The following is a 19,514-nucleotide window of genomic DNA, read 5'->3' as shown; positions in this document are numbered from 1 at the left end:
TCCACAAAAATCTAATCATTTGAATGGATTTTGTTGTTTTTTCCCCAAAATAAAATCCTTATTAACCCATGAACTCTGGACATTTGTGTGTTCTTTAAAAGACTTAAGATAAGATAAGATAATACTTTATTAGTCCCACAATGGGGATATTTGCTGTGTGGAAGCAGCAAAGAGGACAGTCAAAAATATACACATCAGGAAAGTAATAAATGTATTGTACTTATTTATTGCATGCCATGCAATGCAAGCACAAGGAAATATATAAATATACATAGAGTAGAAGCAATATATAGTGTAATCAGAATATATACAGTGTAACAGAATATACAGTGTAACAGAATTGCACAGATAGAAATGATTATTGCGCAGTTAAACCTGAGTGAGTCTATGGTGCTGTCCCAGAATTGATAAATAGAAGCTGAGGCCATTTTAACTCTTGTGATTTGGCAGGGTATGGATGAAGCCTCTGTCCCTCTCATACAGGGGGATGGGGGGGGGGGGGGGGACACGCGCCTGTGCGTGTGCTCAGGTGAATGGATGGGGGTGGGGATGTTGGTGTATGACGTCAGCGGAGACCCAGCGCAAGACGCACGGTGCACCGTGACACAACGAGGCTGAGATCCCAGACAACACAACCTCGCTGCTGCTTCGTGCGTTTCTCCTGCACGTCGCACGCAAGACGCGTCTCGTGCGTCCCGCTTGATTTGTGCAGCTGCAGCTCGTGAGCTCCGGCGCTGTGGTTGGCTCTCCCGGTGCGGTCGGTCACGCGCGCACACTTGCACAAACGCACGCTCGCAAGCTCCAGAAACACGGCGGAGGCGAGGACGGCTTGACAGGGAGCGTGACGCGGCTTTGACTTTGGGCGCTCGGGCACATTTTCCAGTCGCTTAGCCCGGTGAGGTGGAGGATGGAGCGGGGAGGAGAGCCGCACTGAGCGCGTCCGCTGAGGGAGAGGAGACGGCTGAGGAAGGCGCGAGGTGCCACCGTTAAAGTCCGGGGTAGATGATGCTTGTTTGCCGCAGGCCCCGCCATCGTGAAATCGGATACCGACGTGCGGCGGATGGGGTGACCGAGCTCGCTGCTCCGCCGGGGAGGTCCCTGTCTTCGGACGGTGCCGGGATGGGAGCTGCCTGGTTCTAAGGGAAGGAAGGAAGGAGTGGCAAGAGGGAAAATGCAGACGGAGGAGGAGACGGCCACCGCAGAAGAGCCCATTTTGGAGGAAGGGTCAGGACGAGAGCAGGTAAGAAAGGGCACCTTTTCAAAAACACTGCCTTCTCCTTTTACGCGTACGTGGTTGTTTATGCGTAAAGTTGCGCATATGTGGCTCCTTCAACAAGCCCCTTCTATTTCCAAACAACCCATTTATTCTCCATTTTACACCCCAGTCTGTAGACCAGTAGACTCCTGCTCCTTCATGTCATTGCTCGGGAGGGAGTCACGTTTCCCTCTGAAGTCCTTCATGCCTTGTTCCGGAGCAAGGGCACGGAGCAGGACCTTGGCTTTCATATGAGGAGCTGATGAGGCTGTGGTCCGGGTAAACAGACACGGAGAGGGACATGGTCTAAATGTAGAAACGAAAACCCCAGTCCCGATGTGATCTGTCCGGCAACGCTGTGGGATGCTGTCCCTCTCGGGGATGAGAGATGCTTTCCTGTATAGTGGAGTGTGTCCATCTGCCAGCTGTCACCGCTGAAATACACTAGAGGGTGACATCACGGTGGAGACACACACCCACCTCTCAGCCCAAAATACACTGACATACAATGCAAATGGTGAGAGAGCGCAGGATAATGCCTCCAGCTACTGTAATATTAGTTATCTGATTGATGAATATAACCTGCAGTGTGTGTGTGTGTGTGTGTGTGTGTGTGTGTGTGTGTGTGTGTGTGTTTAGTATCTAATGTTCAAACCTCAAGAACATGTATCACTGTCCTTTTTTAAAAACATTTCCCCAACCGTATATTTACTCCTCCTCCTTGTTGTTGAAGTCCCTGCTCTTGTTCCTGTACTGTTATAATGTAAAAGTGATATCTTTAAAATATGGAGCCTTGAATCCGAATACAGTTTTTCAGTACACCACCCTGCTGCTGCCCCATCACCACACACACACACACACACACACACACACACACACACACACACACACACACACACACACACACACACACACACACACACGCTCATCTTTACTGTGTGACCTTTTCCTCTCTCTCTCAGTTCATCACCTGCCCTACTATTTCTCCTCTTCTTTGAAAACCAAGGGAAATGGAGTAGGAACGACGAAAACAACATCAAAAATATGGATGAATAATGCACAGAGTAGGAAATGAACTGCGCCAGTGGAGTTTACTTAGACATGTGAGGTGTCGGTGGGTGTATCTGCTGCATGCATGGGGTTGTGTGGAATAGAGCTGGGTGATGAGGCCAAAAACAAGTTAAATGCAATAATTCATTTCATATCTGTCGATACCGATGATCGTTACAATAAACATCGAATCATCATTTCTTTCCAGTTTAAAGGTTTTTGCACCAAGGTCAAAGTTGAGTTATCTGCGGTTTAAAACTTTTCTTATTGGACAGAAAATGACTATATACCTCTCAATACATACACTTTATATCAGAATCTATTGAACATTTCATTTATTTATCGCTATAGATGTAAACAACACAGAGATAATTAGTTATCGTTTAATTGGTGGGTGGGTTGTGACGTACGTAAACAGCTGAGGCAGACCTGGGTGCTTGGGTACAGGCAAACATCTTGATCACACCTTCTTTTTAAATTGGAGCCTCAGGGTTAAAACTAACAACTTTATCAATTCATCAGACACTTATTACTTTAAAACGTTAATTTTGTTGTCTGTTGATTATGAAAATGTTGAGAAATGCCCATTGAGTCACAAAAAGCAGAACATCTTTTGCGTTGCCAGTTTTAATTCTTGCAGCCGTTGATTCGCTCTTGATGACATTTTCAATTAATGGACAAATCGTTTTAGCTCTAATGAACTTCGTCCACTCGGCTGCTTTTTACAATATACAGTATAAGACTGGTCCACTTGGCTAATAAAAGTAGACATAAATAAGAACTAGGTACTGAGCCGGTGGTAATTTAAAGCCTTGGAGACCCTAAGCCTGTTAAATCATGCCTCTCGCATTATTCTGTCACTCTCCTCTGTTTGTATCCATGCGTACAGTGCAGACAGTGCAATGTCATGCAGTGAATTCAGTCGGCACCTGTTCTCTGCCTCCATTACTCTCTCATCTTCCCCTCTTGCTCTCCTTCCTGTTTCATATTTGCCTGTCATGGAGAATACAGCATCTTCCTCCCATCTCTCGCTGCTCAACTCTCACTCTCAAGCAGCTGCACGCTCGTGTTATTCATGCCTCACATGGGTACGCACGTACACTCGCACAAATGAAGCAGTAGCACGATTAATATTAAAATCTCAGGTTTGATTCTCACGTACCTCTTGACAGTGGCCCTGCTCTGTTTTTTTTTAAGCGGTAAACTCTGTTGCATCAAACCAAGTATTTCTAATTATTACTTATTTCCTTAAGTTTCATCAGCAGATAACGAGACAGATTTCCACCAAATGAGGAACCGTGTTCGGGCAGAGGAAGAAAAAGACAGATCTAATGTGTGGGAGGGGCAGAGAACAGGAACAGAATTAAAGAAAAACTGGCTGGTGTTGGCCTCAGAAACAAATGTAGTCAACCCAAGTTCTCTTTCTGCGCTTGTGCAGAAAGAAAGAGAAACGCTTTCTGTTTTGTAGAAAGGTCTAATTTAAAGACTAAAGCTTGGTGAAGTCTCATGTTTTATGCATTTGTGACCCACTCTTGTAGATTTACATCTTCACTAAGAAGAACTGTGTTGTGCCACAGATGTAAATCTTGATAACAGTTACACAGCAGCAGCCTGGCTAGCATCATGAGAATCAGAGAAATGTGTTTCGTTAAAGACAAATATAAACACAACTGCTGGAGGGGACCACAGGACATTGGACAGCAAATGTAGAGTCGCTGCTTTCCTGAGGACAATATGTCCCATGTAGCATTCAAAGCTAAAATTAATACTGACCAGGAAGCGCATTTTCATTTATTTGTTAGAGAACAATGTATGGATTTTGATGTTGAAAAAAAATAAGGTATGTTTAGGGAACAGGTATTTATGAGTGTGAGCATTTTGGTGCAGATTTAAAAAAAAGAATCTGTATCTAGTGAATTTACATGTGGCTTCATGAGGGGCGGAGGTATGCACAGTGCCATTGTAGTTTCGCATAGGTTTACATGGACAGCAGGTATTTCACAAGTGCTGATATTCAGTGTATTGACACGTCATATGTACGTGAACGCAATGCAAATATCAAAGTTCACCAAAGTTGAATTCCGTGTGAGGCCACGCTGCCACTTGCTTCGCCACAGAAAGCAAACGTTTTATTCGTCTGCTTTCACTTTGTGTGACCGGGCCCGAACAGCATTGGGAGCTGCTGTGAATGTTTTTGATAAGAATTCATTTCCACTTACGTCTCTGAAAGTAGCATTCAATATAAATATGAAATTTGCTGCATTTTATTCTTACATTTAATTACATTTGAAACTACTTTTCCTAGCTCTTAGTATGCACTTGGTTTTTTTCTCTCGCTCCAATGGTGTTGTTTTTATCATGAGATTTAGAGACATAGTTATTAGCTACAAGGGTAATTTGATGAGTTTCTATAGATCTTTGTGTATTTTATTCCACTGTGAAAAGCTGCCACCACTTGTATGTATTTTGTAACAGACATATATTCAAGCTGACATGAAGGGCGACGGTTGCTTTCAATGATCATTTCATTTCTCAACATTAGACCTTCCCCTGCTGAAAATTGATCAGTCTCCCGGACACATTCTCAGAAACCGATGATTTGTAATGGAGTAATTCTTTCAGCCACAGTGAGGACACGATGACACAATTTATTTCCTTTACTCATCAAGTGCTCACGATTGAATTTGTTGGTCCTGCCGAGCTACACTAGAAACCTGACATCCTAAACGGCCCCTCCAATTGTATTGAAATGACACATCGTTTTTAACAGTGCACTGCAGGCATCAACAGCACATTTTCCTCTCTCCGCGCTTCCTCACTTCATTTGCCACCCACATGCCCGGATTGCTAATTATAGCTGCTCCAGTCACACCTAACACGCTGAATCAGTATGAGCAGCGAGGGTGGGGGGGAGAGGGAGAGAAACGTTTTCTACTAGATCCCTTAATCCAGGGGGTGATTTTTAAAAATGTCTCAGCCAAGTGTAAAAAGGAAAACATTTCTATAAATTGAATTTTTTGAATCTTTATGTGTAAAGATGGAAGGGAGGGTACAATAATATAGCTCCATCAGATGCCTTAAGAGTAAGCAGCATGTCGTGATGAAAGATTTGCTTACGACAATTTTTCAATGCATATTCAATTTTCTTTTTGGGTTGGAGGGGAAAGTAATGTATCTCATTCATTCGCACCAAATGTCATGTGATCCAATAAAAACATTCAAGTTAACACTGTCTCAACAAACAATCCACGTTTTAGTAGATTTGCATAGGTAGAAACTGTAGTGAAACCATAACCCTGCAATTTCTAATATATAAGATATAATGTTGACCCTAAGTGAAATAGGAGGTTTATGCTTTCCCCTGTGCAAACAATAATACATAGGGCCAGTAACTAATGGGTCAATAACAGAATTGCAGCACTCGGTAGAGAACATACCACTGCCAAGATCCATGAATTATTCCCAGGGAAATTGGTGAAAATGTCGAAAAATTTCCTATCACACAATGTATTCCATATTGGTTCATATATATATATATATATATATATATATATATAGTATAAACATTTTCAACCTTGTCTCAGATCATGTTTTATTGAAAATCCAGGCTCTGATATGTACTCTTTGATGAAACAGAATTTGTCTTGACGAAATTGGCCTGTACCAGCCCTCAGCCTTCCAGGATGGAAAGAAAATGAAAGTTGACACCCTCCAGACGAAGCTGCATAGATTTCTCTTCATTATGATGTCAAGGAGACAGAGATCTGTTCCTGCCTCGACACGAGAGCCAGGGCTCAACACGGGCATCTGAACCAGAAAGAGGATCACGGCACAACCAAAAAGCTTCTGGAGGCGTCATTTATTCCTGACTTGCATTACTCTGGCAGCCTAAAACATGCTCAATTATTTGTTTATGACACCATTTTCTTATGCTGCATGTGTGCGGCTTTGTAGGTTCACTTGATTATCAGTCGTAGCACGGCCCGCCCCTAAGTTCATTTAGTTGTTAAAGCCTAACTAGTGTTGTCAGCTCCCAGGTGATTGTGAGTGGAGCATCTCCTGGCTCTCTGTTTTCATTTTAGCTGTGTGGTCTTAACCTTTGGGAGAGAGAACTGCTCATACTGACAAACAGTGACTGGCATAAGTGCAGGCAGGTATAATTTGACTCCAGCTTGGGGCTGATTTCCTCCTCTCTGGGCAGCCGCAGAGACTTGAGTGCCACGCAGGTTCTTTCTTTCTTGTTAGAATGTCCTCTTTTTTTTGTTGGGACGACATTAATCTGCTGAAGGTATAGATGAAAGGAGCCGGAGAGAATTGGAGACCGCAACACAAAGTGAGCGCGACAGGGAGGGCAGGAGAAGGACGAGGAGGAATGATTTTGGCAGTGGGCATCCCTGGAGAGAGGTGTACTCTGTCACTGATGCCATCTCTTTAGTTCCTCTCCTCTCCTCTCCTCTCCTCTGTTTGTTCCCTTTCATACTTGCATTCATGAAAAGTTCATGATGGTTTTTCTCTCCATGTCTCTCACGCTCCTCATCCCTTTCTCTCTCTCTCTCTCTCTCCCTCTCTCCTCTGTCTACGCTACACTTTTAGCCCAATCAATCCACTTAGAGACAGACCCAGAGAGGATGTAACGCAGGAGACGTGGGGGTGAGGAGGAAAGGAAAGGCCGAGGGGGAGTAAATGCTTTGGAGGTGGGAGGGAAGATTCGGGGAAGGAGAAATTACGTAAGATTGTGTAAGGAAAGAGAGGCGGAAAATAAAAAAGGCAGAAATCTATCATTTTCCTGCCGTTACACGTGCATTTGAACAGGACTTTCTCTGTTGGAGGTTTACTCAGTGATTTGTAGCCACTAATAAAGTGTAGGTGCCCTTCACTTTGCCTTTAACTGCATGCCCTTGACACACTGTAGTAAAACATAAAAGCCTGTGTGTGTGTGTGTGTGTGTGAGTGTGAGTGTGTTGCAGCCAGCCACTGTGGCTGCGTAGTGCGAGACAGGGAGACAATGAAGGGAGATGAGTGTGTGCATGAAGGAGGGGGGCGATAAAGAAAGGGGGAGAGGGGCATGTGTGCTGGATAGATGGAGGGGGTGATGTGCTGACAGGACAGGCAGACTTGGCGGAGAGGAGGAGGAGGAGAGGACACTGGTGTCATCCCATCTTTTGTCGTTGGCGTTGCTGCTCTTTCGCCGTGTCGCATTCGGCACGCGGCAGAGGGTAACAACATACGTGAGGGCACACAAGTACAGAAACAAACACACATGTCACAGTGCAGGTGTGCGATAAGTGTGTTTCCCTCTGTCCTTATATTTCCCTCATGCATTTATGTGCAACATACTTACAGCCCTCCCCGCTCCTCTCTCATTCACATATATAATGTGCAGCAGCAATCATAACGCTGCTGATGTTGGAGTGGAGTCATTTAGCCAGGGAACAGTCTCGAAGCATCGTTCTCATCTAAATTATTCACGTACACTTCGCTGGCTGCATTACAATGCTGAGAATGTGCATGGAGAGAGGGAGATGGGCCGAGGAGAAGAAGAAGGGCACGTTAGACCACCATCTATGTATGTCTGTGTATCTGATTCATCTGTGTGTGTGTGTGTGTGTGTGTGTGTGTGTGTGTGTGTGCACGCGCATGCACGTAAATCATAAAACTTTAAGGTGAATACATGCTTTAACGTTAGGGTAAGGCCAGCGTTGGGGTTAGACAAGTACAGTGGATATGGTTACGGTTAGAGAACGTCCAGGAAATGAATGCAAGTCAATGTAATGTCCCCTGAAGTCATGGAGTTGGTGTGTGTTTGTGCGTGCGTGCATGTGTGTGTTTGAGTGCACTGTAATATGACGTCTTCACAGTGCAACTGAGGCCGTGTCAAAGTGTGCACTTAGAGAGGCATAAACCGTGTGTGTGTGTGTGTGTGTGTGTGTGTGTGTGTGTGTGTGTGTGTGTGTGTGTGTGTGTGTGTGTGTGTGTGTGTGTGTGTGTGTGTGTGTGTGTGTGTGTGTGTGTGTGTGTGTGTGTGTGTGTGTGTGTGTGTGTGTGAGATATGCATCACTTATCCTATGATGGCTTGTTGATGGGTTGGGTATGGGGTGGTGTAATGCGTTCCTATGGTCAGGAGCTCAGTTCAAAGACACACACACACACGGTCTGAAATATGATCCTATTTACCAAACAGGAAAATTATGACTATTAAAACCTCACCAGGGGGTCACTAGGTACATAAAACCTGAGCTGCTTCCCTGACAATAATTTCCCATCACCACCATATATGTGCTTGTTTTCATTCATTTTTTTAACTTTGGATTGATTTTATACCTGCTTAGGGAACCACAGCATTTAAATTGCGTCCATGGGCTGGATGCAATGTGCACTCGTCTTGTGTGTGGAATGAATGACATTCTAGGGAATATTGAATCTCAAAACAACGTCAAAAATGAGTTAAAGCCTTGGGTCAAGTAATGATTCGCTCAGTTAAGGACTTGCTGACAGATATAATTTCATCCACAGTCTAAACCACGTTGACATGGTTCTTGAATCTGAAATAACCTGCACCCACATTTTAAACGCAGCACTATCAGGACATCCCTGCATGAACAGGCTCCTGACATAGTGAGGATCGACTGAGAGTACGACTGCCTGTATTTACATTCTCAACAACACTTAACACCTTTCTAACATGGCCCACATTTGTATCGCATGTTTTCTGTGAACGTTTTCTCAGAATCAACAGAGCTCCTCCAGAGCCACAGAAGATGTTTAACAACTGTGTCCACAGACTCTGCAGTAATTACCATGACTGGTAAATTGACTCACTGACATTTGGTTGAGTGTCTCATAGGTGGTGTAGGTACTTGTCTTTTGGGCAGAAAAATTACAAGCACGACCTTTTGGGCTCATGCTTTCTTCGTTCAGTCAGCGGTCAGCAGCATCTTATTTCTCCTGTTTGTGTTTGTTTCCACAGCAGCGGCCACTCCAACAGTCTCTGGCCTCCTCCCTGTGTCGGGAGTCCCACTGGAAGTGCCTCCTCCTGACTCTCCTCATGTATGGCTGCTTCGCCACATTGGCATGGTGCGCTCTCTGCCGGGTGCCCGTTCTCGGCTCCTCCTCCATACCTCTCGGGGCCGACGACGACGCCACCTCGGCGGCCTATTACGACATCCTGCACTTGGAGAGCCCGTGCTCCAGTGGCTACGTCTACATCCCCCTGGCCTTCCTCGCCATGCTTTATGTGGTTTACCTGGTGGAGTGCTGGCACTGCTTCTCCAAGACGGCCATGTTGGCTCATGCTGAATTCCAGGTATCTGTCAAAGGTTGTCTCTTTGAATTTAACATCGAGTTAGGTGGGCTAACAGCTAGAAAAAAACACACAAACCCGAAAGATAACGGAGTCTGCTGCTGCAACAGAAGTCATGACCTTGAGTAAGACCCTAACTGCTAACTCAGGGGATGTTGTTTGGTGTAATGGTGTCAGCAAAATGTAAAAATATAAAGGATAAGTTAAAAACAATGGTGCTGAAATGAATGTCTGCAAAGACCGTTCTAATATTTATGCAACAGCATCAGAATTGTCCTCATTTGATGAAGAGAGAACCCATTTTACTCCAAATTTCTACTCGAGTGTGGACAAAATGCTTGCCCACTCATATGGAAATAAGCCGACCTGGGGGCATCAGTCTATCTTTTGTCTATTCTGGTCTGCTCCAACTATTATCAGGAGCACATTACTCCAAAGGAAGTGTGCATACGGTTCATCTGCCGCAGCCAAAAACAAAATATTCTGTGTAAGTCCAGACTGTCGGGGGCACATATTCTCTGCTTAAGACAGAGAATAAAAAAATGAAACAAACAAACAATGGAATCTTAGTATTGCAAAAGCTGCTCCAGCAATGTTGCATCTTTTATATTTTAAAATTATTAATCGACATTTTTGTTTGGAAGAAAATCTCGAGATAAATACATGTGTTCAGTTGTAGAAACTATGTCACATTGTGGGATTGTTTTAAATGTGGTAGTTAATGGATTCGATTGTTTGATGCAGGAAGTGTACGAGCGCGTGCAGAGACTCCAGCAGGCCACACCCTGTATTTGGTGGAAGGCCATCAGCTACCACTACGTGAGGAGGACGAGACAGGTGACGAGATACCGCAACGGAGATGCGTACACAACCACACAGGTGAGGGGAACTTTTCCTTTTAGCTTAATTTACAAAAAGGCCTACATTGTACAACCTTGAGTTATTTTACAGTTTGATAATAATAACTGCTATGTGAATTTGTGAAATATTGTGAGTCTGTGTGCAAAGACAAAAATGTATCTGTTAAGTATAGCAGCAATGCTTTATAGTTAAAAGAACTTGATTCCTCTTCTCTCTCTTCCTCTCTATCACTCTCTTTCCCTCCATCTATCCCTGCCCTCTTCTTCCGCAGGTCTACCATGAACGGGTGAACACTCACGCTTCCAGCTCCGAGTTTGACTACGGTCGTTACGGCGTCAAAGACGTGTCCAAGCATCTGCTGGACCTGCAGATGCACCCTGCCGTTCGCCTCCGCTTTACCAAGTGTTTCAGGTCAGATTCTCACCACAACTGTTCAAAAACAGACAGATTATCAGTCTGGTAAAAACAGATTTCTCTTCTCTTTAGCTTCTCCAGTGCACGTGCTGAAGCTGCCTACCTCACCCAGGTAAGATATGGTTAAAAACATTTTTTTTTAATACAAGTGTATTTGTATGAGTGCTGCAAATAGTGACAATGTCTATGATATTACCTTTTTAAGTACGATTCTTTTTTTCTTTAGCTCATATTGAGACCATTTACTAAATCTTTCAACGATCAAGCGGCTGACTAGATTATATGAGAACCAGGTAGAAAAGGCCTTACATATACGATTAATGGCTGTATTCAGGATATTGTACTGAAAAGATTTCCACGTCCATTGTCTATACTGTTGGGAAATAAAACATAGTTACTGTGCTCGTCATCACACTTACCTGAGAGAGGCTATATATAAAGAGTCAGCCCTCCACTCTCTTTAAAGTATCTCTCTTATGACAACCCCACGCACATTGCTGGGGGAATCCAATGCTTCACAGGCCTGCTGTGCCTAGTAACAGTTGCTAAGCTATAATAAGATACTATCTTTTTGGAGCAGTGGTTTAGCAAAAAAAAAAACAGATCCCACAAATAGTAGCTGTTTTTTCAATACATTATCAGTAGCTTCAGCATTAATTTAGACATATCTAATGTGTTCTATTTTCTGTTATTCAAAGCGAGCGCGCTTCTTCGGGGAGAACGAGGGCCTTGACGACTACATGGAGGCCAGGGAGGGAATGCACCTGAAGAACGTGGATTTCCGCGAGCACATCCTGGCGTTCCCGGATCCTACTCATCAGCCGTGGTTTGCCAGGCACAGGGTGTTCTGGCTGGCTTCGGCTGCCCTCCTGTCGTGGCCACTGCGGGTTGTGTCAGAATATCGCACAGCATACGTCCACTACCATGTGGAGAAGTTGTTCGGGGAGGATGAGGACGGTGGCGGAGGAGGAGGACCAGGTGGAGGAGGACCGGGTGGTGGAAGGGGGGATGGGACTGACGGTGGCACTGAGAATGGAATCCGCCCAGGAGGGATTAGTATTGGGATTGGTCTGAACGGGACGAGCTACAGAGCCATCTCTCGGGTCAACACTGTGGACATGACAGAACTGGAGTGGCACATCCGCTGTAACCAACAGATGGTCCCAAGCTACTCTGAAGCCCTCCTCATGGACTTGGACATAAGTGGGGGGACAAACCCCACTGTTTCTACCCCCATCTCTGGGCCTCCGGGCACCACCCCCAACCCAGTGACCAACCCGTCTCCTCTGGCTCTGCCCGTGGTGTTCAACTCCGCTTACCTCCTGCAGAGTTGTCCTCGATGTCGGAGAACAACTTCGAGTTCCAGTCTTCCTTCCAGGCTAAGAGCCTCGATGGGAACAACGGCCCTCCTGAACGCCACCGTGGCAGGGATCAGGGCAGCAGGGCCGGGTGGTGGGGCCATAGGAGGAAGGTTGGTGCTCAGTCGGAGTGGATTCTCACTCGGGAGACTGGCAGGAGGACGCCAAAACAGCCTGTTTCATTCAAGAAGCATGGGGGGAGGGCTGGGGGGAAGTCGGGAAGAGGGAGGAGGAAGTGGCGGAGGTGGGGGAGGCGGAGGTGGAGGTGGAGGAGGTGGAGGATTCCTCGGGTTGGGTTCAAGACAGGACAATGAGGAAACCAGAGGAGTCCTAGAAGGAGAAGGGGATGACGATGAAGAGGAGGAGCAGGAGGAGGAGGAGAGAAGGGAAGACCGGGCAAGAGAAAGGAATGATGAAGCAGAGCAGGACAACGGAGGGGGAGGAGAGGCGAGGGAGGGCGAAAGGGAACGTCCTCCATCCTACCAGGACGCGTTCTTCTTCCCTGTCCTCATTATACACGGAGAGGAGAGCTGCCATGCTGGAGACGACATGTGACGGGTAGAAAGATCAACACATTGAGAGAAAGAAAAAGTATCGGCTGAGGGAGATGGAAGGGACTGAGCGGAAAGAAAAGAATGGATCACACGAGAAGGGGCTGAGGGAAAATGATACTTGATAGACCCAAAGAATGAATGAAATGAGAAGCGAATGAGGTTGAAAGGAAGGAGCTGGTTGACAGCATACCAAGCAGAGAAACGCAAGATAGGAATCAGTCATAACAAAGTGGGGAAGGTAAGAATAGCTCTGTGACACAAATAATAAGGAAGGAGGGGATAGAGTAGGGAGGAGAAGCAGAGTAGTCTCAGAACGAGTAGACAGCTTCAGGGGATTTGAACAGATTCGGTGCATACTGTAAAAATAAAAAAAAAGGCATGAAACAGTGGTTGAGAGGAAGATGGAAGCTGATAGAGAAGTGAAGGACTAAGATAAGATGGAGTCTGAGAAAATGAGTGAAGGCAGGAATATCCTCACATAGGTAGATATTGCTACACAGAGAGAGACAGAGAGAGAGAGAGAGAGAGAGAGAGAGAGAGAGAGAGACAGAGAGAGAGAGAGGATGACAAATCAGATACTTGGGAAGAATGGAGAGACTGAAAACAAGTCTATTTCCAGAAATATCTATGCAAGAACAGGAGGGGGAGGAGAAAACAATTCTAAAGATAGCAACCGGAGGGCAGCGGAGAAAGTCTAAACCAGCTGAGCGCTTGTGGGTAGGTTTTCAAAATAAACAGTCAAGGGGGAAAGGTAGTTTGAAGGTTCAGCTTTGCTAAACAAGTGGCAGAGAGTAAAAATATGGATTATCTGAAGAGACAACAAACAAGGAGGAACCGAATGAGATCACAACAAAATGCACTGTGGGGAAGTAACGGGAGAAAATCCATAGTACGCTATTTGCAGGGTAAAAGAGCAAAGGAGGAGAGGAGTAGACAATACAGACCAGATAACACAAAATCTAAAATAACTCATGCAAACTCTAAAAAGAGAAAACAGACTTTTGAGGAAAACCAACTCAAGAGGAGGAGAAGACAAGCACACAGCGGCAATGTCCAAACAAAATCTTCAAAGTTCCCCCGTGTAACATTTTCAAATAGATTTGTCTCAGGTCTTCTAAGGTTTACTGTACAACCTCACGCGACACCACCACCGCTTCAGTGCCAACAAAAGAGGAGAAACATCGATTTCCTCCGCGTCTCTGCAAGACGTCACTTCGCCATTAGCCTCCCCACCACTCCCCGTCCATTACTGATATGAAGCTGATAGGGAAAAAAAGGAGTGACTGCTTCCTCCTGCTCCCAGCTTCCTCCATTCCTCTGCTTGCTCTCCATCCATCCATCTCATCACCTCTTCTGTGCTCATTCCCTCCTCACCTCTGGCTGCACGGGAATCCACATATAACAAGAGCAGACGTGTAATTCTCAGCATCACTTCTATTATATATTCTTTATAAAATCACAACCACCTTAACAGCTTTTTTTTTGCAATTATCACGTAAGGTGAGATCCCAAAATAGATCGACTGCATCTGTCGTTAACATCCCTTCATCCTTTCCTCCATCACCTCCAGCTCAACCCTTTCTTCTTGTTTTCTTTTAAAGTGGTGGATATGTGATACGCCTCTCTCTGCTAGTGGAGATGAAGCGATCACATTTCATATCCACTTCCTCCACATATCACGTCTCCTCCTGGCTGAGCTCTCTCCTCTCGGGTTAGATTTAAAAAACACAAAACGGATATTTCCCACGTGAATGAAGTTTCTGACCTTTCGCCGTTTTTTTCCCCAGATTGAATTCTGTGGATTTACACTGTTTTCGTAGAGGGACAGAAGATCAAGACAACACTGGCCTTTACAGCCACTGACTTTAGGCCGGGGTTTGATTTTCATCCACGATTCAAAGTAAAATGCTAATCTTCACCAGTTATGCCTGTGTAGTTCTACTGTAGTTTCAAACATTTGTACTCAAAGTTAGTCCTGAGCAATATGGAGAAAACCCTCCTCTATTATCAATGCACTATATATACCACAGTATGTGTTGAAGCTTGAAAAACCTCTTAATCTAATTTATATCCACATTATTGGACTGCATGGGAGGTAAAACCTGAGGCGCGGAGCTCAGCTGGCGTAGAAATTTGACCTTTTGATCGTTTTGTGTTTTAAGCGTAGACGACAAAATTGCAGATGACAATTTACAACGTTAAAATAAAACCCACAACACGATCACAATGATCGATAATGCCCGGCTGTTGATTGTGCCATGCTGCTACCTCCTCCTCTTGAAGAATCATCGGTCACCTGAGTGACAGCGCCCTCTATCAAACAACGCCTCACTGTGGAACGTGTAGCTGGCATAGAGATGCATGATGTAACTTAATAATCGCTATTGTGCAGGTCCTACTAATAGCTATGTGGCAAAACAATGGCTGCCATTGCAAGATGCAGTGCCAAAAAGCAGTGATCCATGCTCAGTCAAAACTAATGTAGACATTTTAGACTCATCTAGACGACGGCACAGACAAGAATCCATAGGATTTAACTCTGTTCTGCTTCCTCAGTTGGTCTGTTTTTAAAGAAAATGAGCCCAGGAAGAGGAAACCGGCACAGACAACGTAACCAACCATCAGTGCTTTGATGCGTATACTTTACAAAGCACACGAAACATGCTTCTAGTTCTAGATGAACTTTTCTTAACCTTCCCGGCACATTGCCCTTCAACGGTTTCTTCAGCCACTCTGTTGGACGTCGGTCGGGTCTCCCTCGTTCTCTTATCTGCTTACTTTGGACACGAAGACTGAAAAGCACACAGAAAGGATGACGTTGCTGAGTTTTCCTGAAAATGGAGCGAGATTGATGCCTCATACACTTGATGATAGAGATAATGGACCCGAACACGCACACAAATATGTAACAAGAAGCATCTGACCTGGTTCCAGCAGTGACAGCAGGGAATGTCCTCTCAGTGAAACTTTCTGAAAAGAAGAAGTAGAGCACGAGTGCTGGCCTGGTTTGGTGTACGACACACACACACACACACACACACTGATCCTCATTCTCATGCACTGATTCTGGCTGACGGATCTTCGGTAGCTTTGAGGGAAGATCGAGTTGAACTGGGCACAAGAAAACTAACGGACGGAATAATAAATAAGAAGAAATGACAAACAGCATCACGGACAAACGTTTCTCTACGAGTGGAGAACTGGGAAAAGGACAAAAACGACAAACAGCAGCTGAAGGGCAGAAAGACTGTAAATGTGAGATTAAAAGACAATTATTTTTACAGCTATTAATCATTATCTGAGTCTCTTGACTTAAATGTCCCTTAACAAAAAAAAGCACTAAAAAGCACTGAACACACACCTCATTGTTAATCTGATTTCATGGTACCATCATGTTGCTTTCACGATCACTTGATTTACTCTGTTAAATTGTTCTATAATGGCTGGAAGGGTCCTGATCACTATGTATTGTTGTTTGGCAATAGTATTGAACTCCAATTTGAAACCATATACTTTGGCTCCACATGTTACAAAAAATAAAATATAAATAGTATATAATACAAACTCAGCTACTTTAATATCATCTGCTTACTTGAGAAGACATCACTTAGGTTAAGTGATGTCTTAAAATCGAAATGCCTTTGTTAGCTTCATGTATTTGCTGATTCTTTTCTTTTATTTCTTATTTTTTGTAAAACTGACTAAACTCTGCTTCTGAATTTGCGAAAGGTGCTCGGACCCAGTGATTCTTGTTTGCGAGTTAAGTTTATTTACTTTTTTTATTTACTTTTTTAAAAAAACTATATGGTTGTATTTCACTCATGTGTTTTTAGTGGCTATTTACGTGGTGTTTGATGATCTCAGAGTGTGTCAATAAGTGTGTCCTCAGCCGCTTCAGGTGTGCCAAGAGAACTTTGTGCCCATGATGTCTTACACAAACAACACATGTTCGTGTGTGCTTGCATGTTGAGCCACAGCAGTGACGCAGCCATTGTAACAGCTTCTTTTAGACTAGAGCGACGACACGCAATTTACACACACACACACACACACACACACTCTGAAAGAATGGAACCGTCCAGCTATTTTGCCTTTGTGTGCGAGGTTGACAGCTTTTTTGCTCAGGATTTCATTTAATGCTGCATTCCTGTGTAAACACGAGCTCTGTTTTAAACTCATGAACATGCCAAAGAAAAAAATTCAAAAAGAAACACATCACACAACGCAACACATCACAGAGAAGATGTCTGTGCTCACACAGACACTAATCGACTGACTTGTAGCAGCTAAATACAGTTTGTTAAGAAAGTTAATTATTTCCTACATTGACTTAATGACTGTTTGTGTGTAAATCCACCTAGAGTGTGTGTGACACATGGCATATTTATGTCGACCTAGAAAATGGGTTTTGTGACCACAAGGTGGCAGCAAACCCATGTTTGACCACAAAACAGCTGCTCTCCTGCTGTGTGTGCGTGTGTGTGTTTGTTTGTGTGTTTGTGTGTGTGCCCGCGCGTGCGTGCGTTGATACCTGAGTGTGTTCCATGTGTACACACTCTTTGGTGTCAAACCAGGTCATTTGTCTTTGGCAGCTGATCACAAAAACACCTGCTTTGACATCACTATTGAGATTTGACCAAAAGTGCAACGTAAGGCCCGGTCACACACACACGTGCATTTGAAGCTAAAATTGCGGGTCAGAGTTCACCAAAAACTTCACGCCAAGCCATTCTGTGATTTGCCTCTCGGGCTCACACAGACAGGAAGTCACTCATATATTCTCGTATGTGGGACCGGGCCGACACCTACAAGTTGAGACACCCACACAGAGCGGTGTCGTCTGATGTGATTGTACATTTCTCTTCTAAAGCTGATCTCCTTTTTCGTTTCACTGTGATTGAATGTGTTTTTGCAAAGCAATATTGTCGTCCACACCCCTGCTCTGTGGCTGGACTTGTATATATGTTGCCAAGCAGCTTTCTGAACTTATATCCACAAGCAATGGACGCCTCAGAGATCACATTTGCATATCGTGACTAAGCCTCCATTTCTACTGCATAACTCATAGTCTCGCCATGTTGCTCTAAATGACACAAGCTACAAATAAAATTATATAGAGGAAGGTGGTTTTGGTGTGTGACCGACATTTTTCTACTTCATTAAGATCACTCTAGAATTCACTCCTGTGTTCTTGTGTCCACGTACAGTTGATTTGTTGCACAAAACTCACGTTTTCCACTTTGTTTTTGTTTTTTTATCAACGTCATCACTTCACTATCTTATAAAATGCTCTCGCAACTATGACAAATGTATTGTTGTCAATGCTGTTACTGCTGTTTGTCTCGTGGTCATGGGGCGAGTCGTCATACCCAGTTTTTCAAACACTGTAAAAAAAAAAAACGTGTGTAGAGGTTTTGACTTGATCACATGAATTCCAGCTGCATTTTCTTTTTTCATTTCTAAAAGCATCCGTGTTTGCCTCAAACTATCAGGTAACTTATAGATTTCACACTGAGTTATTCCACAGTCAATACATACTTTGCATTTATATAAAGTAAAAGTATAAAAGCAGAATTCAGGGTATCCCTTTGATGACACTTTGATGTGAATGTGTGCGGAAAAATAAGAAAATCGCATTTGTGTCTGTTCTCTTCCACAGACACTTGTTTTCTGTTCTTTCTCTAATGAACAGTAGCAATTTTCCATTGTGCAAACATTTAATTGTACCTGTATCCACCTTTGTATCAGTGTGACACAGCATCAGCACTCTTTGTTTTTGCACTGGGATAACGAGCAGCTTTTTGTCCTGAAGTGAAGACGTCAAAAACAACAGAAAATTCAACCAAAATCATGATTGTATGTAAAAAAGCCTCACTGCTGATGAGAACCACATGACTGTAATGTGTCAATGCAATCTTACAGATACAAGTATCCAGCGTCTGGAGGGTCCGATTCCATCCGTTCATGATATAAACGATCATTAGTGGAAGAGATGCAGCAACTTATCAATTTAACACCTTGCTGAAGCGTAATCCTGTGTCTCCCGATTGTTAAGATGAGCATCATGATTGTACAACAAAACTAAAGCTGTATTTATGTGAAATCACAAATTCTCGCCTCGTGACATTTCAGGATATACCTTTTTTATTTCTTTTAATGCTGCTGGATTACTTGTGAGCCGTCGGAACACGTGAGATGTTACCACAATGTAGTTGTTATGTACATGCAGCCTCAAACAATAATGTTACATATGACGCATTATTGTCCCACACAGTGACGTGTGAAGCCGGGGAAGGGGCTTTCTGTTCAAGCACCGTCGAGCAAAATGTCCTCAGTATTTAAGCTAATTCATATGTAACTGATCATAAGATTGTCAATATCACACCAGATTAGAGCTGTCGTCACCGGCCGGGTGCAGATGCTGTCATCTGAGCGGATGGCGACGGTGAGGGTAACGGAGCTGGTGGCAATAACACTGTTAACTGACGCGATCCTGGCGATGATGATGATGATGACAATTAATTATTCTGGATGATACAAATAAAGTCAATCTGCTTGGTTTACCAGGGTTTGGTGTCGTGGGATTTTTAAACCCATTCATATATTTACATTTCTAAACTTATTAGCGAGTGTAACCATGTCTTCATGTTGTAATCGGTATTCATCCTGGAAAAAAATGACCTCTCCAGTTTTGCTAAAGAAAACAGTTTTAGAGAGACTTT

At 44.0% G+C, this 19,514-nt stretch overlaps 1 protein-coding gene across 1 annotated transcript; it reads left to right on the top strand.

Moving 5' to 3' along the window:
• The first annotated feature begins 592 nt into the window (after positions 1-592).
• Positions 593-16,991, top strand: LOC117752247 (transmembrane protein 151A). The gene is made up of 6 exons (XM_034569488.1): positions 593-1,240; positions 9,273-9,608; positions 10,350-10,484; positions 10,738-10,877; positions 10,953-10,992; positions 11,579-16,991. The coding sequence occupies exons 1-6, from the start codon at positions 1,172-1,174 to the stop codon at positions 12,791-12,793; spliced, it is 1,935 nt and encodes a 644-aa protein (XP_034425379.1). The 5' UTR covers positions 593-1,171; the 3' UTR covers positions 12,794-16,991.
• Positions 16,992-19,514: the final 2,523 nt, after the last annotated feature.

Source organism: Hippoglossus hippoglossus, chromosome 18 (assembly GCF_009819705.1).
Source record: "Hippoglossus hippoglossus isolate fHipHip1 chromosome 18, fHipHip1.pri, whole genome shotgun sequence".
NCBI classification, from domain to species: Eukaryota; Metazoa; Chordata; class Actinopteri; order Pleuronectiformes; family Pleuronectidae; genus Hippoglossus; species Hippoglossus hippoglossus.
The sequence above is the reverse complement of the archived record's forward strand: the minus strand, read 5'-3'. Positions and strand labels throughout refer to the sequence as shown.